At 43.2% G+C, this 27,214-nt stretch overlaps 1 protein-coding gene across 2 annotated transcripts; it reads right to left on the bottom strand.

The window, feature by feature from the left end:
* Positions 1–593: 593 nt before the first annotated feature.
* atp2b3a (ATPase plasma membrane Ca2+ transporting 3a) lies at positions 594–26,654 on the bottom strand (the record flags this gene model as incomplete). Of its 2 annotated transcripts, none has more annotated exons than XM_080853537.1 (21): positions 594–1,004; positions 7,076–7,261; positions 8,913–9,020; positions 9,688–9,899; positions 10,185–10,398; positions 12,287–12,478; positions 12,886–12,992; positions 13,196–13,283; positions 13,467–13,646; positions 14,198–14,432; positions 14,827–15,068; positions 15,401–15,643; positions 16,067–16,281; positions 16,802–16,966; positions 17,652–17,690; positions 18,080–18,148; positions 19,151–19,279; positions 22,504–22,629; positions 22,851–23,108; positions 23,871–24,068; positions 26,426–26,654. In XM_080853537.1, the coding sequence occupies 21 exons, from the start codon at positions 26,652–26,654 to the stop codon at positions 594–596; spliced, it is 3,846 nt and encodes a 1,281-aa protein (XP_080709663.1). The 2 variants fall into 2 exon arrangements, with proteins under 2 accessions (XP_080709663.1, XP_080709662.1); XM_080853536.1 differs by lacking the exon at positions 18,080–18,148 and adding an exon at positions 6,077–6,163.
* Positions 26,655–27,214: the final 560 nt, after the last annotated feature.

Genomic DNA, 27,214 nt, shown 5'->3' with positions numbered 1-27,214 from the left:
ACTGGAATAGTAATTGTAGTAGCAATTGTAATTTTAGCAGTAGTAACCACAATAATAATAATAACTGGAACAGTAATATAATAATTAAAACACGGAATGATTGAACCCCTTCGGAAGTCCATGTTCCTTGCCAGTTCAGACACTCTACTGTTGTATCCCCACACACCATTCTCTGGAGCGCTCCTACCCATCTGGCTCCATTCTCTGGAGCTCTTCTCTCCATCTGACTCCATTCTCTGGAGTTCTCCTCCCCATTTGACTCCATTCTCTGAAGCTCTTCTCTCCATCTGACTCCAGCGGGGTCAAGTAGCTGAAGGGTTGAAGAGCAGTGGAGATCGATGATGGTGTTGGGAAACCAAGAGGGAAGATCAAAAGAGGTGGTTGTGGTGAGGAGGTGAGGGGGATAGAAACATCTGTAACTCAGTAGTGTCAAAGTCAGTTATCTCAGTTATATAATACTGCCTTCGTTCAGTTCTCCTTGGTCCATCTCTTTGAGATCCATTGGTTGTCCATTGATAAGGTCATTCATGGCCTTTCCGACTTAAAACTAAAGTGTGAATTTCTCTTTCCCTCCCTCCCTCCCTCCCAAGTAATTATAAACATGTCTCAAAACTGTGCAATGGACTAGCTGGGATCGGGGAAGCAGCGGATTTTCTTGCATCTTTCGGGGTGAGAAAGACATCGCTCTCGGCGGCATTGTTGTTGCAGTTGAGGGTCACAGGGAGGCTCTGCTGTCGGTAGGGGCGGGGTGGGGGCCGGGACCGAGGCGGGCGCTGGGGGGGCTGGGAGGGCGGGGCTCCGTGACGCAGAGGCAAGCGCACATGGTTGTGGTTGGTGCGCTCCGACTCGTCGTCTATGTCTGTCTCGTCAATCAAAGGGATGCTGTTCACCGAGTCGTTGATGATAAACTCAGGATGCGCCATGAAGTCGTGGATTGAGTTCCTGGACTCTGGCTTCTCCATGCCGTCATAGAGGGAGCTACGGAAGGCATTCACCACCCGGATCTAAAGAGCAATGCGAGGGGCAGGAGGGGGGAGCAGAGCACACAACAAAATAAAAAGGGACGGGAGTACAAGATGGGGGTGTTGAAGAGACAGAAAAGCGGAGGACAGTTTAGTTTGGAGCCGTTCTTGTTTTACCTTAGAGAGTGGGAAGCTTGTGACGACAGTATAAAGATACTCCGTCTCTAATGCAGGATAGTTTGAGGAGTCAAAGGACCCAATATTTACCCTATAGGAGATGCAGGCCTAATAATTACAGATTGCTTTGGCTTTCATTAGCAAGGCACACTCTCCCTCATGCAGCTCTCAAATGTGTCTCAACCAAGGAGTGCTTCTGGATGTACCAAAAGAAAAACATGGGAACAAACCAAAGGACAGAGAAATAAATGGAACCGAAAAACTAAATGGAAAACAAAAATGTTAAACCAACTTTTGGAGTTGTCAGTTCATACTTTAGACAATAAAATGGATGATTTATGAGCAAATAAAAATCAACGATAACAATGGATAAATGAACACAAATTCACATAAAACACTCCCCCCCACACACACACACACACAGGCAGAGACAGACACAAGAGACAACACAGTGATAAACTCTGATGACTGAAAATGCTCTGCTATTTTTGCATATATAAATCCATCTTTTTTGGCATGAACTGTAATATAAGTGAACAGATATGCACAAAATCAAATATAATGACTGGTAGTGGCAAAAGAAATACAAGAGGGAGAATCATGCACATTCATGATTGAGGCACCCGGCCTAAAATGCAGATATGCCTTCAAGGGATGCACTAGCACACATGCTACAAGCAGAACACAAATGAAAGCAACAGTGAGCGTATTAAGACAAAATGCAGCAGTCCACTAAGCAAAGCAAGCACAGGATAATGCAGTGCAAACATAATCAACAGAAAGCTTTAACAAGACAATCGATATCTATTCACAACCTAACTGTGTTATCCTCTCTTGCCTGTCGAGGATGTTTCATGATGATTAATTGTGTTTAGAGGCTGTAAAAAGAAGCACTGCCTTGCAATAAGTAGCATAGTATTTCTGCTGTAAAAGAGGCACTGGAGCAAATGGTTTGGTAAATTGCCTCACTACATCTACAACCAGGTCTGGGACTGTGTAGAGAAACCAATGTTTTCTGTGTTTGTTCAGAGTAAAAAATGACTTCAGTAAATTTGTTATGGTAGCATGCTTGATACGTTGAGCCCCAAGTAGATCAAATGTGGAATAGTCTACACTGCCATTAGATATATAGGGAAGGGCGTGGGTAGATTTATTACCAATGGTCTTGGGAGGATTACTGCAGTGGAACAGACCAGACAGCTAAATATGGTAACATTTCCTGAAAACTAAAGCTGGTCAGAAACAAGTGAAAACTAAAGCTGGTCACAGACAAGTGCTCCAAGAAACATCACGCTCCCTGTTTATGAGCCCTGTGGCTTTGGTCTCAGGAGTGCAATGCAACATTTGCATGCAATGCTTTACTTTAAAAAAAATGTAAAAAGCGAGCACAAGTTTTCCTCATGAGGAATGATTCTCTTGAGCAGGTCCTGACAAACCACCCAGTATGCCAAAAAGGGTAATAGAAGGGTGTGACACGAGATGATTCATCTAAATCCATGTTTCGGACAGATGGTACGGTACACAGTTGGAGTGTGTCCAGGGAAGACTGCACCCCAGTACACGTGGTACCAACACGTGGTTTTCGTTTTATTCCTTAGATGCCGCCCAATCATGTACAGTGCTTCTTTGCACAAACAGTTTTTTTTTTTAACTTTGTTTTTTCTTGTTCACTACTAAAATTTGGCAAATCAGCCAAATACAGCCATGCTCAGTTTACTCATGAGGAAAACCAGGGCCTTACGAGCACCGTGGGCAGTGCAGGTAGATAGACATTTGAAGGAGTTACTGGGTGTGAAGCCCATGGTCAGGCTTTGCCTACAGTATGTGATGAGCAGGTCTGATGGTCCTGGTGATATATATATTCATTGCAGTGAAGCAGATTCATAAATTGTGAGTTTCGACATGCACACAAGTGCTGCTGCATTCGTTTGCAAGGTGGCTTGCAATGGTGGCTTGCTCACTGGTTTGTACATGTGCAACACAATTACCCAAGCAATGGATAGGAGGCAACACAACTGCCTGACTAAAAACCTTCAGAAAGGAAAATGAGACGGAAAACCAAAACAGAGAAACAGTTTGAAGCAACTAGGTGGATTTGTTTTTCCAAGGAGCCAGTTTGTGAACATAAGGAAAACACTGGTAACAAAATAGCCTCCTAATGTTTTCCTCAACATTGCTTTGGATTGCACATTGTAAACTTTCGAGTATAAGGCCCACAGCTGTCAAACTGTACAAAATGCATGAAAATGCTGGACAAGATGTATGCTCTCTTGCACAGTGGTCAGGAGCATTTTTTTAAATGGATGTTTGGTCTTTCACAATGTTGTTGTAGGAGCTTTATGGAAAACATACAATCAAACAAAGGATTATGTACATCACAAGAGTGAACGTTACCAAATACCAACAGAATAAGCTGACTTAGACCTACCATCTACCTTGCCAAGTTCTGAGGCAGAATGTCATTTTATTTAGAGATGTCAAAATGAATTGAGGCTTTTCTGCGACATGGAGTCTACTGTTCTTTCTCTCAAGGGCAAAAAGATTGGAAATATTAAGTATGCGTGACATTATATAATTTTGAATTATGTTGTAAAGGCAAAATAAAACAAGAAAACACTGACCTAAATAATCATACAATACTGTAACTATGATATATACCTCATTCTACAAGTGGGCTATTCAGTGGGTGTCATTTTTAGACTTTTTAGAGCAAAGCTACTTTTAGCATTTGTCCATTGAATGTTTTATGTGTTTGGCAAACACATTACATGATACACATGAAAGGATTCCCCTTTGAGTTGGGATGATAGACAAGCACAGAAATGATGAAGACAGAGAAAAAGCAGACAGACAGTGAGGATGAGATACAGAACGAGAAAGAGAGAGAGAGAGAGAGAGAGAGAGAGAGAGAGAGAGAGAGAGAGAGAGAGAGAGAGAGAGACAAATATACTGGCATATTTGTCCCAGTTTAAGTGTGACGAGACATTTTACTGAACTGACAACCTTAAGGATATAAAATGAAGATGACAAAGAAGAGTGGAGGAACCAAATCACTTCCATAGATATAATGTCTACTGATGGTTGTATTAAAAATAATACCATAATTATTATAATTTATCAAAATAAAAAAAGAGAATGATAAAATTAGAGGAGTATGTGTCTAACTATAAGAGCAGAAATAGTTGGTCTAATAAATAAACACAATTTCCAGGTGGCAGATAGCTGGGGAAATGTAAACACATCTATCCTGTGTCCATTTACCTTCACATACAGAAGAGATGAACTACCATGCAAAAGCCTGCTGTACATTACCTGTATTGGGGCACTCCATGTGGTGGCTTTCAAAATACTCCATTTCACTGGAAGATGCCATTCCAGACTGACACTAAATGCACACATGCAGCTGTGCAGTACAGGCCTTTGCATGGTAATGCACTCTCTGTATGCACATTTCACCGTCCCTGTTATGGAGCTCATTGTCTTATACACAATTATGCTCATGTATTTCCCAGCTGTGGGGAAATTGGACAGTTTGATCAAGAGCGTTTCTAAGTTGACTCCTCCTGTATCTCCTCTCATTTCAGCAGCACATTGACCAGAACAAACAATAAAAAACACAGCATTCAGTAGCTCCAACCAAATCCAATTAAACGAATAATAAACAACTATTAAAAAAAAAAAAAAACAGGATTTAACAGCATGGCAGAGTAACACTGATGTATCCCTATGTGACATTCAGAGCCTACAAAGAGAAGAGGAGGAAAAATAGGAAAAGAGAGAAAGAAGCAAGAAAGACAAACCAAACAAGCTCACAAAAGACAGATAATCAGAGAAAAACACAGTATAAAACAAATAAGACAGACTCTATTTTGAACAGGACACTCGCAACACAACGTGAGGCACACTGGAAGCTTCTTTGAGGAAGTCCAGGAGACCCTGGAGAGGGATGGAAGAGAATTAGTGTTGATGCAACAGAATGCTCATGGCCTTATACTCGAAGGTTTACTAGTACTCTACAATGAAAAAGGAAATAAAAAAGACTGCATTTCAAATTTCTTTGTCCATTAAAAAACGAAGACAAAGACAAAACTTGTTCTGTTGTGTTCTGTTTTGTTTGGATGACTGCAACATCCCTTTCTCAAACAGAGAAAGTGGAGCTTACTCAGTTTAAAACGTTGTTTGCCTTCTGGAAATTTCTCATCGGGATTGACAAACTTGACTGAATGTATTGGTTCTTTTGGAAGGATCAATGTCTTTTTTTGTGATAGATAGCTCAGGACCGTCAGAACTGAAGTAAATAAGCAAGGAGCAAGGCACCAAAAGGAGGAAAGCGAGCCAAATCACAGGCAGCACCGAAGCCCAGCGAAGCAGCCAGACAAAGAAATAGCTTAAGATTAACATGAGGTAGTGAAGAGGAGGAAGAGGAAGAGGGGGAAGAAAAAAAAGAGTGCAAAACAGCCAACGGAAACATGAAGCTCAAACTAGAAAAGGAAAAATAAACTGGTATGGAAAGACAAAACAAGGATGAAACAGGCACCTGGTGTGAATCCGCTCCCTCGGCTGGGATGTGGACACATGTTGGTGGATTGTGTGTGTGTGTGTGTGTGTGTGTGTGTGTGTGTGTGTGTGTGTGTGTGTGTGTGTGTGTGTGTGTGTGTGTGTGTGTGTGTGAGACAGCTTGTGAAGAAGCCGGAAGTACATTCATCCACGTTTGTGTATATGAATATACAGATGTAGGTGAGTGTGTGCACATGCATAAATGTATTTGCCTACTGCACAATGTACGTGTCTAATATTAGACCCTAACTGAAGAGTGGCTAGGTGTGCTAACTGGAGTGTAGGGTGCTGTTAATGCAAAGTAGGAACTCACTCCCTGGGGCACCAGTGGCAACGGCAGTGGAGAGAACTACGTGAGTGGGGGTAGAAATATTGGTTACTTCGTGGAGCTGGCTGAGCACCGAGGACCGCCGCCGCACAGGCCCCTGAAAGGAACCACTTCTCTTGAAGGTACTCACTACCTCCATCTGCAGGAGAGAGAGAGAGGGACACACACACACACACACACACACACAGCGTAATGAGTCTCAATATGTGAGAGAGGAAACAGGGGGGCTCAGCAGTCAAGTTGATCCACAGTTAAAAACCTGGATAAGGGGTTCTAGTAGTTCTTAAATCACTGATTGGTCTACTTATTGTAGTGGATGTCTGTGGTTCTGGGGAAATCCATCGTGCGTATGCACTGTGAATATTTAAATATAAGTTAGCATATATATGGTTATTTAGCAGGCATATATGAAGCCTTAGTGATATTAAGTGATCAGAAGTATCTGTTGCATCATCAGTGTTTGGTCTCTGTAGGACTATTGTCCTTTTTGTTTACCAGTCGCCCATTTTGGAGACCTTAGATACACATCTATGGGAGCAGCTTCTTCTCCTCAGGCAAGCAAATATAGAGTGCCTTGATGTCAGTGAAAAATAACATGGTTGATATCTGTGATGTCAGTATGACAATGGCATGATGGCAAAAGGGGGGGTGCGGTGGTACTAAAATGTTTATTTATTTTTTTATTTTTTGAAGTGAATGCAATGAGTGAGAGAAATGTAATGATGGCACACAAAACGGTGAGTGAAAGGGGATTGGTTGTGGTAGGGTTTTAAAATGTAAAAAAGAACTGGTTAAGATTTCATTTAAAACATTATTATCATTATTTTATATCAACAAATGAGGCATATTGAGGTTGGTTAGCACTGGAAATGTATTTGGCAGTCTGTACAAAATCATTACTGTCAGAAAACTGTGACAAATCTTGGTTGAGAAATAAGCCCTTTTGTTCAGTGCATTCAGAGCATTTTCTGGCTGTAGGAAAGAAGTCTTTTAAAAAAGCAGACAACTCTGCTGAAATGGCAGATGAAAGTTAAAGACATATAAACTCTACCTGAGTCTGAATACGGTTGAGGCCTCTAAACCAGAGAATCTGCCCACGGCGAAGTTCACGCTCGGCATGGTCGATCTCCTCCTCGTCCTCGGCCATGTCTTCGTCCATCTCAATCTCGTCTCTGGTTGTCCCGTGGCCGGCCTCCTTCAGGCACTTCAGCTGAGCGGTGGGCACTGTGGCAATGACCTGCGGCATAGAATTTCAGCGGAGTTAAAGAACACCACAACTCACAAGCTCATGGAGACAGATAATCAACAATGGAGAATGACTTAAGTAGATGTAGTGCTCAGAGGCCAAAGGTCTTGGTCAAACATGCATAGTGCTTAGCCCCCAAGGCATGAAGGCTAATGAACCTTGGCGGAATTTTTGGTCAAATATCCCTGGCCGTAACCTGGGGCTAAATGTTGTCATTATGTCAGGGCATATTGCACCTCAAGAGCACTGGAGCAATGACAATGACTGGGAGTCATGGAGAGGGGTCAAGATGAATCAGAGGTAGCTGTCTACCAAAGGACAACCCAATGCATATCTGGAAGATTTGCCATCCTTTCCAGTTTAGTTGCCACACTGATAATGTCCACGTGAGCCTGATACTAAAACATGTCTCAGAAAACTAAGTTAGCTGTTGTCTGGTACAGTTGAAGCTAAACACAGTAGCAGGAGGGGACTGATTGGCCTTCATGGAAGATGCAGAAGCAGCTATCAATCACAAGACAACCTAGTCAATCTCCTAGAGATCCCCCACCCTGTGCAGAGTGAAGCTGTCTCTCTACCTCTCTCTAAATGAGTCAGATGAAGATTCTAGCAGAGCTGTAACTAAACTTAACAGGTGGCTTAAGAGGAGGAGTGAGCTCCCCAGGTGTGTGTGTGTTTAAGAGGAGGAGTGGGCTCCCCAGGTGTGTGTGTGTTTAAGAGGAGGAGTGAGCTCCCCAGGTGTGTGTGTGTGTGTTTAAGAGGAGGAGTGTGCTCCCCAGGTGTGTGTGTGTGTGTTTAAGAGGAGGAGTGAGCTCCCCAGGTGTGTGTGTGTTTAAGAGGAGGAGTGTGCTCCCCAGGTGTGTGTGTGTTTAAGAGGAGGATGGGCTCCCTAGGTGTGTGTGTGTGTTTAAGAGGAGGATGAGGTCCACAGGTGTGTGTGTGTGTGTTTAAGAGGAGGAGTGGGCTCCCCAGGTGTGTGTGTGTTTAAGAGGAGGATGGGCTCCCTAGGTGTGTGTGTGTGTTTAAGAGGAGGATGAGGTCCACAGGTGTGTGTGTGTGTGTTTAAGAGGAGGAGTGTGTTCCCTAGGTGTGTGTGTGTTTAAGAGGAGGAGTGAGCTCCCCAGGTGTGTGTGTGTGTGTTTAAGAGGAGGAGTGGGCTCCCCAGGTGTGTGTGTGTTTAAGAGGAGGATGGGCTCCCTAGGTGTGTGTGTGTGTTTAAGAGGAGGATGAGGTCCACAGGTGTGTGTGTGTGTTTAAGAGGAGGATGAGGTCCACAGGTGTGAGTGTTTAAGAGGAGGAGTGGGCTCCCCAGGTGTGTGTGTGTGTGTTTAAGAGGAGGATGAGGTCCCCAGGTGTGTGTGTGTGTGTGTTTAAGAGGAGGAGTGGGCTCCCCAGGTGTGTGTGTGTGTGTGTTTAAGAGGAGGATGAGCTCCCCAGGTGTGTGTGTGTTTAAGAGGAGGGTGTGCTCCCCAGGTGTGTGTGTGTGTGTGTTTAAGAGGAGGAGTGTGCTCCCCAGGTGTGTGTGTGTGTGTGTTTAAGAGGAGGAGTGGGCTCCCCAGGCATGTGTGTGTGTTTAAGAGGAGGATGAGGTCCACAGGTGTGTGTGTCTGAGAGGAGCCCAGAGGGAGGAGAGGAGTAGCACCTGTCCCCAGAGCAGCTCCCCGACTCCCACAAACAGGCACCACAGCCACTGCTCCACGTTCAGGGGAGCACAGCTGAACGGCTTCCCTCCCCACTGCACGATCACGAACTGAGAGGGGAAAAGATAGAACAGCAACTTTTCAAGTAAAAAAGAGGATATGAGTAATTCTGATATCTTATAAAAGTTGTATCTGAAAAATGTTACCCCACAATTCTTATAATGGTTTACTATATTTTATAAATATTCACCAGTTTAAATAATTTTCATGCATTTTCATTACTTTACTAACAACAAAATATGGGAAAAGTCTGTGAAATTCATATATGTTAATTGTTATATATTGTACACCATAACTGTGTTAACTGGACCCCTCTCATATACAGGACACACGTGTTTTATATGATAACAGCATTAACACACATAAATATGGGCCCTCTCATATACACATATGTTTTATATCATAACAGTGTGTTAACACACATAATTATGGCCCCTTTCATATAGAGTACACACATGTTTTATGTGATAACAGTGTTAACACACATAATTATGGCCCCTCTCATATACAGTACACACATGTTTTACTTTTATATGACTTACCTTGCATGTTGAAGGGTATCAATCCATTTTAATATGAAATGTATATGCAAGCTCCTTATCACAGATCCATCATGCAAGTGTGATTCCTATATGTTTTTAAAGACCTTTCCCATATGGGAAAATGGGATATAGGAGGTTAGCAAAGAAATATGCCGTAGCAGCGGCCAAGACTCACCTGCATTGCAAACGTTCCGAATACTATGCTGCAAAAGATAGGGTTGGAGAACATGCCGTCAAACACGTTCCTCTCGCCATGGATCTTGCGGGCGTTGATCTCGTTGAAGAGCTGCATGAGGACGAAGGTGTTGAAGATGATGGTGTAGTGCTCAGAGGGGGGGGAGTGCAGGGGAGCATTACGCCCGCAGTCAATGTTGAAAATCTTCTCCCCTGAAATGGAAAACAGAGCATGATGATCAGTGATTTTAGAAACATTATATTTATAGAGCTATATACTGTATATATATATATATATACAGTATATACAAGATATATATATGTATATATAACAGTTGAGATGCAAGGCTGACTGTGTCAAGTGGCTGTTTTCTTATTTTTTGAGTGGACTGCATGTTTTTCTGATGCAAAACACCCTCCCACCCTCCTCACCCCCTTCACCCCACAGATATTCAACCCCGTCTGCTCCACCTCAGCCCTCCCTCAGACCTGACGAACCTGCGAAGAGCAGAGTGAAGATGATGATGAGCTGGTAGATGCCGTGGCCCAGGATGTTCTTCATCATGGTGAGGGAGATGAGGGGGTTGTTGCGGCCGTACGGCTTCCTCAGCAGCAGTGACACGGTGGGCGGCTCCGTGGCCAAGGCCAGGGAGGCGAAGGTGTCCATGATCAGGTTCACCCACAGCATCTGAACCGCCTTCAGAGGAGAGTCCTGAGGGACGACCGGGGATAAACACATCAGTATGACTACAAAGAGAAGTAGACAGACAGACAGACAGACAGACAGACAGACAGACAGACACATATATAGAGAGCATCTGCAGTGCCTTGAGAGGAGAGTCCTGAGGGAGGGAAAGACAGAGAAAGAGAGAGAGATCTACCAGTTTTTAATAATGGCACATTAAAGCTTTGTCTCCCAAATAAGTGAGAAAAGTCACCTAGTGCATCTGCCCCATGTTAAGGCCTGATCCCAGTGTACATGCCCCATGTTAAGGCCTGAGCCCATCTGCCCCATGTTAAGGCCTGAGCCCAGTGCACATGCCTCATGTTAAGGCCTGAGCCCATCTGCCCCATGTTAAGGCCTGAGCCCATCTGCCCCATGTTAAGGCCTGAGCCCATCTGCCCATGTTAAGACCTGAGCCCATCTGTCCCATGTTAAGGCCTGAGCCCATCTGCCCCATGTTAAGGCCTGAGCCCATCTGCCCATGTTAAGGCCTGAGCCCAGTGCACATGCCCCATGTTAAGGCCTGAGCCCATCTGCCCAATGTTAAGGCCTGAGCCCATCTGCCCATGTTAAGGCCTGAGCCCAGTGCACATGCCCCATGTTAAGGCCTGAGCCCATCTGTCCCATGTTAAGGCCTGAGCCCATCTGCCCATGTTAAGGCCTGAGCCCATCTGTCCATGTTAAGGCCTGAGCCCATCTGTGTGGGGAATTAGAGTGGGCCCCTGAGGAAGTGTGTGGTGTGTGTGACTGTGATTAAACAGACACCTGCTGAACAATCTGAATGGCTTTATTTATTCATAGACACACAATAGCCCCACAATCACACTGTATTGATTTAAGTGGCAGGTCCTCAACCAAGAGGAGAGCTACTGAGGCGAGCGAGGGACAGCTAGAGAGAGATAAAAAAGAAAGACTGAGGGAGAAAAGGGCAGTAAATGCAGATTGAGCGCAATTTCATGAGAGGCATCACTGAACAGATATCTACGTTATAATAATAATAATAATAATAATAATAATAATAATAATAATGGCAACAAATAATAATATATAATAATAATAACTCCATATCAGCCTTCAGAGTGAGAGCTGGCAAAAGATACACAGCAATATAAAGTCATTTGGCAGCAGGTTTTATTACTGTATGATTTCCAGTGCAGTGAAGCTATATAATTCACCTGTGTCTGTCTGCTGTGGTAAACTAGGCTATTACTGTTGCTAGCACCATGCTCATGAGTCTGAGCTGCAGTGACGGAAACGACTATAGGTGAAATGATTGGTAGATCTGCAAACACAAAGAAGTACTCAGCAAATGGCCAATTTCGGACACTTTTCCTCTGTGGACTGCCTGCTGCTTGGGGGACATTTTAATAGCCCACAAAATGGAGACGTATGGTTGTGTTTTTGAATAGCAGACTTTAGTGTAATAAAAAAGAAACATACGGCTTTATAAAATGAAGGTTATTAGGCTTTGGGTCACCCTCTCATTGTCATTGTGTCAGACACAATTTAAGGGTTCATTGCCAGGTGCTCCTACTGCAAAACTAAATATCCAAAGAAAATTGCTTTACTGCTTGTCTCAGTATTGGGGAATGAGATTTATCCATCCACTGCCCTTGTGTTTGTCTCCCAACAGCCCTGCTGTGCAACAGCCATTATTAAATGATAGCAGGACAGTTTTGAACACTCTCATCACTGTGAACACTCTTACCCTCTCTCTCTCTCCCTCTCTCTCCCACTCCCTCTCCCTCTTTCTCTCTCTCCCTCTCTCTTTCTCTCTCTCTCCGTCTCTCTCTCTCTCTCATTGCCCATGGTCAGAGCCCAACATTGCTTTTGAGGAGTACTCCTTTGGTCATTTAGTCCTTTCCTACGGAGGTACCTGTGTGATGCAGGCCCCAGTGAAAGCAACGATGACGGCCACAACGTTGACAGTGAGCTGGAACTGCAGGAATTTGGAGATGCTGTCGTAGACGTTACGCCCCCACATCACCGCCTTCACGATGCTGGAGAAGTTATCGTCTGTCAGGATGATGTCTGAGGCTTCCTTTGCCACATCAGTGCCGGCAATACCCTGACAAAAAGGAACAGTAAAAAAGACAAGGTGGGATATAAGATGGGTTCAAGAAGTCTTGCAGAGTAAGTGGTCAGATTTAAGGACATTTTAAAGAGTTCTGCAACATATTTTGAACCAAAACATTCACATGGCATAAAGGGTAATATCATTTTCAACAGATGCTTTTAATCCAAAGTGACACACTATGCAGGGAAGTTATACATTTCTCATTATTTGTGTTCCTTGATACTCAACCCCATTAGCTTAGTAATGCTATACCGCCTACCATTTAGAGTTGAACATCCTTAATACAAAGCAAAATATTCAGTTCAATGGAGGTTTATAAATAAATAGACAGCCTCTCTCTGTAAAGCCTCCTTTAAGCCAGGAGTATGTAATGACACGAGCAGACAGGCTTTATTTACCATTGCAAAGCCAACATCAGCCTTCTTAAGTGCAGGCCCATCATTGGTTCCGTCTCCTGTTACAGCAACAACCTGCCGTTGTTCCGTTACAGTGCTGTCTATGATGCCTGCACAAAAAGAGCACACCATTGTGAAAACTGACGAACTGTAAACCATTTCAACATACACAAATATGGACCGATAGACTGCCCTCTGAACTCACTACACGTTTTATGTTTCAGCAAATCAATATAAAATTGCAGAGTAAATTATATTTCATCTTTCATAAATTTTTAAAAACCTTTTGGGAAAAAGAAACACTTTGACCAACCTTTGACCAATGTGTGTTTGTCAGTGGGGGAAGATCTGGCCAGTACTCGGAGTTTGGGCCAAACCTTGTCAATTCTCTCCTGTTCAATCTGTTGACAAAATACAGGCAAAATAGAGTGATTATACACACAGCACACCCTTGAGCTTAAGTCTCAGAAATGTAAGCTAAGTGATGAAAAAACATTTCATTTGTATTTCTTTATGAAATAAGGGTGTGGCCTGAACCACTCCAGCCAAACCAAAGAGGTCCAGTGTTGAACTGCATGGCGTACCTCTCCTTTCTCGTTTCTGATTCGTCGGTTGAATTCTTTGCCGTCTATGCAGAGGAAGTCATCTCCAGGTTGGATGATGCCACACTTGGCAGCTATGGCGCGTGCTGTGTTGATGTTGTCTCCTGTCACCATGCGCACTGTGATGCCAGCCCTCTGGCATGCCTTAATGGCATCTGGAACCTGAGCGAATGGAAGGGTGAACGCACATCATAATGCAGTGACCACTGGATTCACCTTGCAATTTTCAGGTCATATATTATCCGCTATTATTTGTATAGAGTCCTTGAATAAGTTTGAAAGGCTATGACATACTAGCATATTATGCACATATATTTACACATCAAATACATAGACATACATATACAAATCCATTTGCATACCATTATACATCTTTATCTGTATGACTAACCCTGACCCTGATTTACTTCAACACGCGCACATCATGAACAGAACTGCTCATTGCCATTCACACTCACATAGTCTTCTGAAAAGCTTTCCATGTGCCTGAGGTCAAATAGGATCCTTAATGCCAAATAGGAATTTAAGTGGTTGCATGCTATTCTTTATATTTCATAAAATATTCTTTGTATTTCTATTAACATTTTATACAGTTTTTCAGTTAAGCAGAACATGAAACTGTATACTGTAGTTAGAGTGCATACTATCTACTATCTACATACTATCTGCTATTAATTACATGTTTCAGTTTGTGTCCTTAAATGGTACCGTACCTCAGGGCGGACTGGATCCTCGATGCCGACCACGGTGATGCAGATAAGGTTGGTGATGATGTCTGTCTCATTGTCCCAGTCTGGCTCTGGGCTGGCTGGCAGGTCCCTGTAGGCCACGCAGATGGTACGCAGACCATCGCAGGCCATGGGCTCGATCACGTTCTTCACCATATCATCCCGGTCCCGCGGCCGGAAGGCACGCGCCTCTCCCCCACCCCCCAAGATGGAGGTGCATCTGAGAAGAGGAGAGGGAATGAGAATATAATGAAAGGAAGATGCAATATATAGCAAAGTCTAATCACAACTTCACAAAGTTTAACAAGCTGTCTGAGTCTGTGGTTTGTCCACATCTAACACAGAAAGCTGTCCATAATATTAGACTGTCTTCTTTGTCGGTGAATGCACAGAATTTAATTAAGTGTGTTAAATTAAACAATATAATGAGAGTGTCTCATTCATACTGTTGTTCAATATTGCACACATGTCCATAGCTCAAACATAATTAAAGATTTGTACACTGATAATACCAAAATACAAATCTACAGAATATGTACACCACATGCTATAGTTCAGAACGTAAACCTTTAAGTTAGTGGTTTGTGGTGTCCAGTATTGAGTGACTGACTCACTTTTTCAGCAGGATCTCGGAGGCTCCTTTGCTGTAGAGACGGAAGGATCCATCGGGCAGCTGGATGACGGTGCTCATGGACTTGCGGACGGAGTTAAAGGTGTAGACCTTGTAGAGCTTGTCCTCTGGAACCTGCTCCCGCACTGGGCCATAGTCTCTCTTCAGGTCCAGCACGAAGCCCAGCAGGGAACACTCAGTCTTATTGCCCACCTGCTTGGGCAGACCACCCTCCTGATCGGCCGCCTGGGGGAGGGCATTAAGACACACATTTGTGTTACAAAACAGGAAGAGAGATTTAAAAAAAAAGAGCATCTGTGTATATATATATTTGTAAAAAATTGATATGTAAAAAATTGATATGACATATTCTTTTTATCTGCACTGATTTGAACTTGGACAGTGGGCTGGCTCTCAACTCTACCCATGTGTAGGATTATAAAATACATCAAAAATAGATTTGAAACCTGTGCTATATACATTCGTTTTAAATTGTGCTGTATGGTATTCAGAATACTTCAATATTATGTATCTCTTAAGAGCATGTTCGCTATAGATGTTGTGTAGACTTTACTTACCATGATCTTAGATGTGTAGGCACAGTTGATAGCAATGGCACTGACCATCAGCTCTAAGGTCGTGGAGTTAATCTGATTGGGGTCTGGCACCTCATAGAAGCGTTGGTCCCCCAGGTAAGCCTGGACCACCGTCATACGGTTGGTGGTGAGGGTCCCGGTCTTGTCAGAGCAAATGGCTGTGGCATTGCCCATAGTCTCACAAGCATCCAAGTGGCGAACCAAGTTATTGTCCTTCATCATTTTCTGTATAAAAGAGAAGATGTGATTATAGAGAAAGAAAATACTTAGAAAGAAAGACAGCAAAGCCATTATTGTATGTATGCAACATAGGTCATATTGCATCCATTCGGCTCAAATAACGTACTTCCTGCATCAAATTCTGTTGAAGACCTTTTAATAGATAACATCTACAAGGCCAATATATCAACACCAGGTGGCTCTATATGACAGTACATTTAGGTGAAAATGTTTTGGATATTTTTTTTTTCATTTCATCTAGAGTGGGTTATTTCACACACTTCTCCAAATGCACCTGTAATCGGCACCTGACCCAAGCAGACAGCCCATCCATGCAATACAGGCTTTGTCCCCATAAATCAACAGGCCTCTGGAAATAGTAGCACAACACCAGCAGAGGTTTTAAATCACGGCTGTCTGAGTGCTCACCTTGACGGAGTAGGCCAGCGAGATGGTGACGGCCAGGGGCAGACCCTCAGGAACAGCCACCACCAGCACAGTCACACCGATGATGAAGAACTTGACGAAATACTGAACGTACACCGGGGTGCACTCTGTCTTCCACTCGCGGCCCTGGACCACAAACGTTTCAATCACAAAGAACATCACCAGGATGATGACCGTGATGGCCGACATCACCAGCCCTGAGTAAGGAAAAGACATAGTTAATATACATTAAAAGACATGCTGATATACATTAAAAGGAAAACAAAAAACAAAAGGCACAAGCAGGAAACTTTTACGTAAACAACAAAGGCTTACGGGCCTTCAATGAATATAATGCATGAAAATAATCCAAAAATATGTCCACCATTAACAAATGACCATGTTCTCTAATAATCCGCATTTCATAAAATAGTGAAGATTAGTTTTTCAGTCACTGTTATAACGTTAATTATTTAGAGAGGACCTCTTATGCTAACTTTTGGGGGTCCACTAGAATAGATTTACAGGCTTCAATGTTCCAAAAACACATTATTTTTATCCCTCTGACATGTCCTTTGAGCTTTTGTAACTTTGCATAGCACTGACAGGACACGGAAAAGCATTATAGGTCAGATCAGGGCTGCATAGGAACACCATGTTCCGTCCCTTCACACGGTGAAGTGCTGTACACCAGCATTAAGGGTATAATCAGGGTAAGTGTGAGAGTGGGTTTCTTGCCTGCTTTCCCAATCTGCACCGCCAGCTTAGTCAGTTTGCCCTGAAGCACAGACTTCTCCTTCTTGGACACATGTGCTTTCTTCTTCTCTTTCTCCTCCACCTCTCCGCCCTCTGCACTTTTCAGAGGTTGCATCTCCATGGCGACGGCTTCATCCTGTTTCTTGGCTGAAGCAGGGTGTGTCACAAAGTTACTCAGCAGGTAGGTAGAATAAGAATGGAAATATTTCCAGCTTTAATCCTCTGTAATTGTACCCATCAAAGCCAGCTTCATATTACTAAGTCTACATAAGTCTGCAAAATGAATAAATGTAAAAGTAAATGTACCATACCATGGTATTCTATGGTTATTCCTCAACCTATATTTGCAAACTGAGGTAGTGAAGAAGTATATGTTATTATTGTAGTGGCACGCCGTCTGATTCTGAGTCTTCTGTACCACAATTTTGAGTTCAGTCTTAGAAACTATTAATTGACACACGAGTGAGACAAGTAAAACTTCAATAAAAAATGTTTACTACAAAACGTAGAGTTACAAGTTCAGACGGTCACTTCGCTTCCTACATCTATGAGCTCAAATCTAAACTAAAAGTTCCATACGCAGGTATTGAACTGATGTAACGTCATCTTATTGGAAGCTTACATTCTGACAAGTTATTCAGCTTTTAAATACAATACTAAATTATATATTTTAACCTAAACATTCTTTCAAATCCTAATGAAATTATTTTTCTTCAGATACCCTTTTTAATCTTTTTTAACTAAATTATTATAATCAGATGAAATCATGAATTTGGCTCTTATTATTATTGTTTTTTGTTGTTGTTGTTATTATTGTTATTATCATTATTACCTTTATTGGGGTTGTTTTCCAGGGTCCCATCTTGCTTTCCTACAATCAGAAACATGAAGTTGTGTGTGTGAATTACATGGAATTATGATCTTTTGAAGGGATATTTCAAGAACTACAAAGTAACACTGCGGAAGGAAGGAAGGCAGGAAGGCAGGAAGGCAGGACGGAAGGAAGGGGAGAAGAGGAAAGTGTCAGACAGCTACCACCACAGGGCAAAATGAGGAAAAGGTGAGAAAGACTGGTGCAGTGTCACATCACAGATGAGTATGAACAGGTATGAACTGCGTGGTGTAGCCTACACTTAGCATTTAGCATTTAGAGAAGAGTGAGTGGCGCCCACCATACTCCCAAAGAAGATCTATGGACTAATTCTGGACAGAGACTATCCTACAGTAGCACACGGAGCCCCTGGTGAAGGCATCACGTACCATTGGTGATGGTCATCTGTTTGGCTTCGACTGCAGGGGGATGCAGCCCAGATGAGCTATTAGTGCCCTCTGAAGGGGTTGGAAGTTTGGGGGGAGGTGGGAGATACAAGAGGGGCGATGACATTCTTTTTAACAAAATAATAACAAGAATAAGAAGGATGAACAAATAAATTATTTTCTAAAAAGAAAAAAAAAAAAAAACACAAAAGTAAAGAAAACCAACATGACTGAAGAATGACTAAAAATGAATGAGTGACTGTAGTACAACACGCTAGATGCTGTGCTGCCTGATTTACTTTCACACTCACAGTCCACAGATACATACATATATCCATAATGACATGTAGAACATTACATGAATATCTTTGGCACTTCTTCAATGGAAATCAACCCCATTGTGTCATTGGTGCAACACATCAGTCCTCGAACTGAAATCCAACACTTAGAAGTATGATCAACAATCATGTCAGTCATGTTATATGGCAAATAATATCCCTTAACCATTCTTATACATCATTATCATACATCATTCTTCTGAATGCAGTGGTACTTCTTGGTATTGCTTCTAAATATTATTGAGGCTATAATGTGTGTTTTCTAAGCACTTAGAGTCTTGCTTGTACAATATCTGGTTGCCATGTGCTGTCTGCGCCCTTTTTTTCCCCTTTCTCAATAATTGAGATTTATATGCTGCAGTGGGGCTGTGGTTCTCTCTGGCACAAATTATTCAGCAGCCATCTTCTCCCTCCGTCAAGACAACTGAGAGAGAGAGAGAAGCTGAAAAGCGATAGATCTTGTCTCGCATCAGTCCTTGTTGTGTAAATAGCCTAGTATATTTCCACATACAATGGCGCCTCACAAGTCTAAATCACAGACATGCACATTAGCACTTCAATAGACATGTGGAAGAATTTGAAATCATTCAATAAGCTGTGAGAGCTGGGGACTGTGGAGAGGCAAAGGATTTCTAATGGTGGAGGTTATAATTTGTGAGCCAGTATGCTTATTCTACATGGTATACAGGTATTACGCACCAGGCCTGCCTCACTAGCTTTCCCCATTTGATGTTACCTTTCTTGGGCTCTTTTTTCTCCTCTTCTCCTTCCCCTGCACCCAGGAGAGTGAAAATGATGCCTGTTTGAGAGTTCACCCCCACCGCAGTGACCACCATCCTTCCGGATCCTTCCATAACGTGAGTGCCTACAGATACACAGAATCATACTGTTTGTACAAACATGCATAATGGATGCATAAATTAACAGAGTATAAGGTAGACATTATTAATTATACATTTCATATACCAAAACACAGCTTCCATCCAAAAATGAAAGTAAGTACACAAACGACTGTCAACAATTGTCACAGGACAATATAAGTAAGTTAAAGTTGTTACACACAGGATTACACCCTGTTATTATTTCCAATGAATGACAAACTGATATGCATCTAGCTCTATAATGTATTTTGCAGCGTCCTGATTGGGCTTCTCAGATAATGAAAAAAAATCCCTCCTCTCTCTGGCCAGTCCTATTAGCATGTAATCTAATTAACCGTGTGCTAGAAAGCTCCTTTGTGGTTTAATTAATTAAGGCAACCCGTGTTGAGCGAATGCTAGAGAATGGGACATGACAGTGAAAACGCTGCTCCGGACCAAGCACACGAGTTTGCTGCTCTCTCTCTCTCTCTTTCTCTCTTTCTCTCTCTCCCTCTCTCTCGCTCTCTCTTTATCTATCTATCTCGATCTCTCTCTACATCTATCTCTCTCTTTCTCTCTCTCTCTCTCCCATTCATTTGGCTGCAGAGGAAATGGGAGAATTTGAACCGGCAGAGATCAATGTGAATTCAAGAACCTTTCAAGGGCCACGTGACCAGGCCAGGGCAACGGGGGATTTTTTTGTGGACGTTTGCCAGGGACATATCAAGGGCAGGAAAAATACCGCGACTGCTGGCTGCAGGCTGGGTACACGCCTCTGAGTCTTCACAAAGGCATTTAAATTAAAACACCACCAGTAGGTTTATATCACATACACAGTTCTCGGGTGATATGTGATGTGTTGTTGTAATTAAATGTTATCTAATTCGACAACAAACTACAACTTTCTGTAAGCGAATCCAAACACCAAGTTATCTGTTCCTGTATTTGTGTACTGTGTTCCTTTTTTGCTGCACCATGACACACCAGTGACCAGTCAATTAAACCAGTGCAGCGCAGACTAAGGACAAATTGAGTTTTTCATTGTGGCTGTCATTAAAGGGATGAGCAAGGGTCCCTCGTGGGCTTAATGCAGCAGTGACCTGCTCCACAGACAACCAAAATGGGGAGGGGTATGTGTATGAGTGCATGTGTGTGTGTGTGTGTGTGTGTGTGTGTGTGTGTGTGTGTGTGTGTGTGTGTGTGTGTGTGTGTGTGTGTGTGTGTGCGTGTGTGTCAGAGAGAGTGAGTGTGAGGTGGGGCGGGGTTATGGACGGGTGGGGGTTAGAATCTGATTACCCATTATCATGCACTGGGGAGAGGGGTGGAGTCAGTCAGTCAGAGAGCAGAGGCCGAGGCAATGAGATTTTCCACCGGCCACCGAGAGACATAGTGACACACCAGACACAGCATTCACTGTGACGGCTCCTTCATCACCGGATCACACATGCCACACACACACCCCACACACACACACACACACACACACACACACACACGTCACACACACACACACACACACACACACACACACACACACACACACACACGTCATATTTACGGGCTTAGTCTCGGAAGAGCCACCTGCCACAGAAATATTTTTTTAAACGGATGAAAAACGGGGACGAGGGAGCAGGGAAAAAAGGGACATAGTACTTTGCCAACAACAAAGAATCCAGGTAATATTTGAGGGATCATGTCTGGCTTCTGAAGGAATAATGAGCACGGAGCACATGAAGTTTAGTGCTTTTAGAAAATGGCTGCTTGCTTATTTAAACATTTGTAGCTTTTCATACACATATCCCTGGATAATGACTAGCTCCACCTCGCTCTCACGCTATCGACGGTCACAAGTAGACAGAGGGAAAATGGTCCACCGTAAAAACACATTTCTGCGTACTATATGTGTTTGTCTCACATGAGAGCTGGCTCTTGTTTCATGAGAGAGCTGCTGCAGTGATTTCAAGCCTGCAAACAAAGGACATCCCTATATTTACGCTTGTGCTGTGTGGGTCCTGCAAATGCATTGATTGAATAAACAAACCTAAAGTGCAATCTGTCTTTGCAAAGCTTTCTTAAGGGCCAATACGCAGTTTAGATGGACATCAAGATTAATTCCCTTACAAGATCTTGTCACTTACTGATACTAAAGGATGGTCATCATTTATGGCTTATTCAATGACATAACAGGGTCACATTCACTTGCTTATTTGCACAGTAATGATAATTCAAAATGGAAAGCTCATGACAAGTGTTGGTCTATCAGGAATAATATATGGCCCCAAATGCATTTGAGCCAATTAGCATTCTGTGCTAGGAAAAGCAATTTAACTCCCAGATAACCACCTGTTTCCTCATAATGAAATTTATGGTAATCATTATCATTACATGGTCTACTCCAGCAAGACAAACTGTCCCCCACTCTGCAGATTTTTTTCCATTCACATCATTTTTTCTTTCTCTCTTTCATTAGGATGGGGATCTTGTGATTTATAGTTTCTTAGAATTCAATGTATGTTATATGCTCAAAATACAGTATGTGCATTAGCTGACAGTTAATTATCTGATAATTCTCTTAGTGTTTTAATCATCATTTCTGTTCCCTCCACTGATTGAAGAAATTGATAACTGTTTCAAAGCAACTCTCAGGCCTAAAAGCCCAAACCAGTCTGCCTTAATCCCCATGAACACAATGAAGGTACCCAACACAAACAGGCTCAGGCTATGTTAATCTAAGGCTTTAGAACGGCATACAACACAAATATACATGGATACAATACATACACTGATACTTCACATAACACACAGACACAAATACAGAGCACAGGTCTAGGCTAATGAGTCACCCACAACATGAATATCCTAATTTAAATAAATCTTATGTACACATCTAAATACACATGCATACCTAATTATGCAAATGTGCACACACCGGACCAGACAAACACACACACTCACACTCACACGCACACTCACACGCACACGCACACGCACACGCACACGCACACGCACACGCACACGCACACGCACACGCACACACACACACACACACACTCACTCACTCACACACTCACACACTCACACACTCACACACTCACTCACACTCTCTCACACTCTCTCACACACACACACACACACACACACACACACACACTCACACACACACACACACACACACACACACAGCACTTATTTTACATTTTCTTTGTACTCTTCCTCTTTAACATCCTACCTGACAGCAACGTGGGGTCCTTGTCAACAGCTTTGCGGACATGATCAGACTCTCCAGTCAGCGAGCTCTCATCGATCTTCAGGTCATTACCCTGGATCAGTATTCCGTCGGCTGGCAGGAGATCACCTAGAGTAGAAATATGAGAGAATGAGAAATGAGTCTGCACTTCTCTGCATGCACAAGCCAGTTTAGAGGTGTCCTTTTCAGAGCAGACACATTCATTCAGTTGATTACAGAAGTAAGATGTACTTTTATTTTATTCTCATATTATCACATACTCCAAACCACATATATGATCATACAAAAAAACAAAACAAACAGAAGTTGATTGACAGGGCAGGACTGACCGTATTTGACCTGGGCCACATCTCCCACCACCAGCTCGGCCACGGGGATCTGGATGACGGTCCCGTTGCGCACCACGGCGAAGCGTTGCTCCTGCTCTATGCGGCTCTGCAGCCCGCGGAACTGCTTCTCCTTGCTCCAGTCATTGAAGGCCGTCACCAGCACCACGCACACCACGGACAGCAAGATGGCCGCCCCCTCGATCCAGCCCGCCTCAGCCTCGCCCTCGTCCTCTGCACCGGCCGCAACATTCCCACAGGCTGACGGGAGCGATGGTGAGGGAGAGAGGCAGGCATACATGTGATGGTACATCTGTGGTGAGAGCACTCCTGATTCCTGCCTGCCCTCACTCCTGTCCAATCATACTTCCATTAAATGAACCCTACAGCATGATTCCGGCTACTTCCACATAGCCTCTTTCTCCTCTGGTCTCAGTATGAGCTCCATAGGTAGAGCTTAGGGTTAAGACAGGGTTAGGGTTAAGCCTGCTGCTTTGCCAAAGTCTGTGTCTTTTACCACTGCACCCTCTCCTCTAAATACATTCTCTAACTCTATCAATCTGTCTTTTCAGTACTCCTTCTTTATCCAACACTCTCGTACTCCTTCTCTCTCGCTCTCTCTCTCTCTCTCTCTCTCTCTCTCTATGCACCACCCTCCTTTGGACCTGGGTCCTGCTAGAGTCCGAGGCTGGAGGAGATGATAGCAGTAATCCTCACACAGTGTGCTGGCCTGTTCTCTCCCTACTTTATCCTGGCCTTATCTCGATGCTCTTCCCAGCACTCGCTCCTCTGCACAGGTTATTCAGAGCTCCCCTGTTCACCCTTTCCTTTCCATCACTTTCTTAATCCTCCTCACCCTTTGTTCTGTCTCTCTTTCTCTGCCTTTTTCTCTCCCCCTTTCCTTCTGTGTCATTCTCTTTCTCTGCATCAATCCTCCATCTCTCTCTGTCCACCTCTCTCTTTTTCTCCCTCCAAGTCTCTATAGCTCTCCATCTCTCGTTCTCTATCTCTCCTTCCCCTCACCTTCAGTGTCATCACCGGGTGGCTGATAGAAGGACAAGCCTAGGGAGACCAGTGCAGCAATCTCCAGGATGATGAGGGTGACGTCCTGCAGAGCCTCCCACACCAGCTCCAGGAAGGACTTGGCCTGTTTGGGGGGGATGAAGTTCTGCCCAAACACCTCCTTGCGCTTCTCCAGGTCCGCAGCATTATCCGACAGACCTTTCAGGCAGGAGAAGACCACAGTCATGTCACATGCACAGATGGGGACATCACCAAACTGTAAATTGTAATAAAAGCATTGTCGTATGAATTTGAAGACAATTCATTAATTAATTGATAAGTTCTCCTCTTCTGTAAACTGGATAGTATACTTAATAAACATATTAATGGCACTGGTAAGATCTTTTGAAAATAGTAACTGTTCATTCACTCATGTATTTAAATAAAACACACAACAAGGTGCTATTTTATTGGCATAAAACCCTTCTGCATCAAGCAAACATGAAGTGCTGAAAACAGAACCTTGACATCTCCTGACACGCTGTATAAATAAATGCCACCATTCAAACAGAATGTCACCCAAGAACTTCCCTGCACTTCCACAATGTCGATAAATCTGCCATTTAATTTCATTCGACAGAGAGACGGCCAGTGGGTCGGACAGCTTGGGGTAGCTTTCATTTTACTGATGGTTCTCGGCCATGTTCATTCATCACGAGGATCAGTTGAGTGAAAAGAGTGCTAACGCTGACAAAGGTGCGGCTCGGCTCTGTGCTGGAGTGGGGGGGGCCCGGGGCAGATGGCGGAGTCAGCGTGTGTTTGCCTCTCTCTGGGGTGGGAGCCTTGGCAGTGCCGCTCAGGCAGACTGTCACACACTTCTCATGTTGTCCCCTGCCAATCCTAACCGCCTGCTGCTGGCTGTGGCAATCTCTCTCTCCCTCTCTCTTTCTTTCCCGTTCTTGCTGCCTCTCTCTCTCTCTCTCTCTCTCTCTCTCTCTCTTTCTCTCTCCCTCTCTCTCTCTCTCTCTGACACTCATGTACGCATACCTCACACACACATCACATAATTTACCTTACCCAAGCCTCTCATAAATGCATGATTAATGCCGTCTCTAAAATACTTCATGATATGTGGCATATGTGGATATAAATATGTACAGGTATTGTCATTTAAGGCATACTCAAAGAGGACTAACCTACTTAACTATGAATAACCCGAAAAAAGTAAAAATACTTAAAAATTAAGAAATAAACAAAGAAACTAACATTATGAAAAATAAGACCACAAACAAAAAAAAACAGGCAATTTCTCGCCAAGATGCCACCTTTAAGTATTACTCATTCACATCATTTGCTAGCAGTTGCCATGGTAATATAGGTTCATGCACAAATTGGTCTTGCATTTCTTTAATCAAACTGTATATCCTCATATTCATTCAATAGTTTACCTAATTTGATTCTGAAAATAATATCTCACTTTAACAGGATGAATCTTATTCCTCACAACAACTTAAAAAAAAGTAAGAATACATTTATTTGATTTGTGACAAATCCCAACTTTTGTCTTACTTATTTTTTTAATCTTGAAACACACTTATCAGACGAATTAAAAATGTGGCTGTGAATATGAATGCATATGTATTATACCATAAATGCTATAAATACACCATCATTTACAAATTCAACATCTTAACTACAATATCTGTTTCTTTCCAGTAGCCTAATTTTAGGTTGATAAACACTAATTTTAATATATCCCTGCTTGGAGAATCCAATACTGAAATGTGATATGTCCCTACAGACTCTGTTTCAATTGGAAGTCTTCTCCAACAGTCTGGATTTGACTGTGGGCTTCATTGATGAACAAGAGGACGTGTCTGCCTCTATTTCTCACACCCACCAGATCACTGCCGCTTCTGTAGCTTAGCAACATGACATGAGAGCATGTGTGGACAGTTAGGGACTGCAAACTGATGCCTCACACAAAGGGAGACTGCAGAGAGATGGAGAGAGTGAAAAGGTGAACACAGGAGCCAAATGACTGCATGAGCCCCTGTTTGGGCTGTCTTTGAGACACTGAGGCCAGCTTGGACCTGAAGACTATTATGGGGACCTTGACAGTAGCATGACATATAGTATAGATTTATCATCTATCATGAATGTTATGCAAAGCTTTTAACAATACAGATATGGCACTTAATGAACATAATCTGCATGTGTTTCACAAAACTGACCTCTTGACCTTGTAGAACCAGTGGAGATGCTGGAGCACTGGAGCTACCAGAGTGCAAATCCAACAACATCCGACTTCCAGACCAAAATGCTCCACAAATGCCTTTTCTTTAAACCATCAGTGTCATCTTATGTTGTTGCCATGTAAAACTATTTAATATGTGTCACAGAGAACTTGACATGAAAACTAGCTCAAGTGAATATCTCAAACTCAACTGCAGAGAAACGGTTCTGTGCAGAGGTGGTAAAGAGGAGATAGAGATAACTAGATAGAGGTAAAGTTCCTGAACATTTCTGAAAAGTTCTCTACCTTCTCTACACCCACAGAGAGTTGTACTGCTCACCTTCGGTGGGTGATGTCTTCAGTCTCTGACAGAGGCCATCGGTGCTGTCGTAGCTCTCCTCGATCCTCTGCATTGCCTCGGGGCCCCTAAGCTCCATGAGGTCCCGGAGGTCAGCCAGGGTGGCCCCGAAATCTCCAGCATGATTGGTCCCCTCTCCGCCTCCACCTGCACCACTGCCTCGCTTCTTCTTGGGGATAAACTCAACCGAGCTGTTCGCTACGTCCCCCATGATGCCGTATGGTGATGGTAGACAGCTGGCTCTTACACTGGGTACTTAATGAAAAGGGGTCTAAGGGTGATAGTGTGCGTTAGATAAGGAGAACAGGAACTGATCTGCCTTTTAGTCTTCCCCCATTCCACTCCCCCCGATGCCTTGCCTTTGGCCCGCCATTTCAGGAACCATATGAGGTAACCAGTTCAGTTTTGGGCTGCTGATGCGTTACCCTGTTGTTTGTTTTAGTGCAGTGCTGTCTTAAGTCTCCTTCTGAGTGTGTGTTTCCCAGAATGGTGGACATAATACCAATGAATCTGTGGTTGAAATCTACTGAGTAGAGTCATTCAAATATGATTCTTCTAAATGAAATTACAATGTGTGACTGACAGAGGAGAAGTGGGGCTTTGATGTGTGAAGTGTTGAAAGGGTCCAGAGAATCTGTGGAAGACAAATAAAGATTATTTTACTTTTAATGTGTAATAAAACTTTTCCTAAGTGCATGGCTAATTTGGGCATATTCCTGTTCCATTCACAAGAACAATACGTGGGATATCAATATAGGCACAATATTAGGA

Source organism: Sprattus sprattus, assembly GCF_963457725.1.
Source record: "Sprattus sprattus genome assembly, chromosome: 16".
In the NCBI taxonomy this organism is placed as follows: Eukaryota; Metazoa; Chordata; class Actinopteri; order Clupeiformes; family Clupeidae; genus Sprattus; species Sprattus sprattus.
The sequence above is the reverse complement of the archived record's forward strand: the minus strand, read 5'-3'. Positions and strand labels throughout refer to the sequence as shown.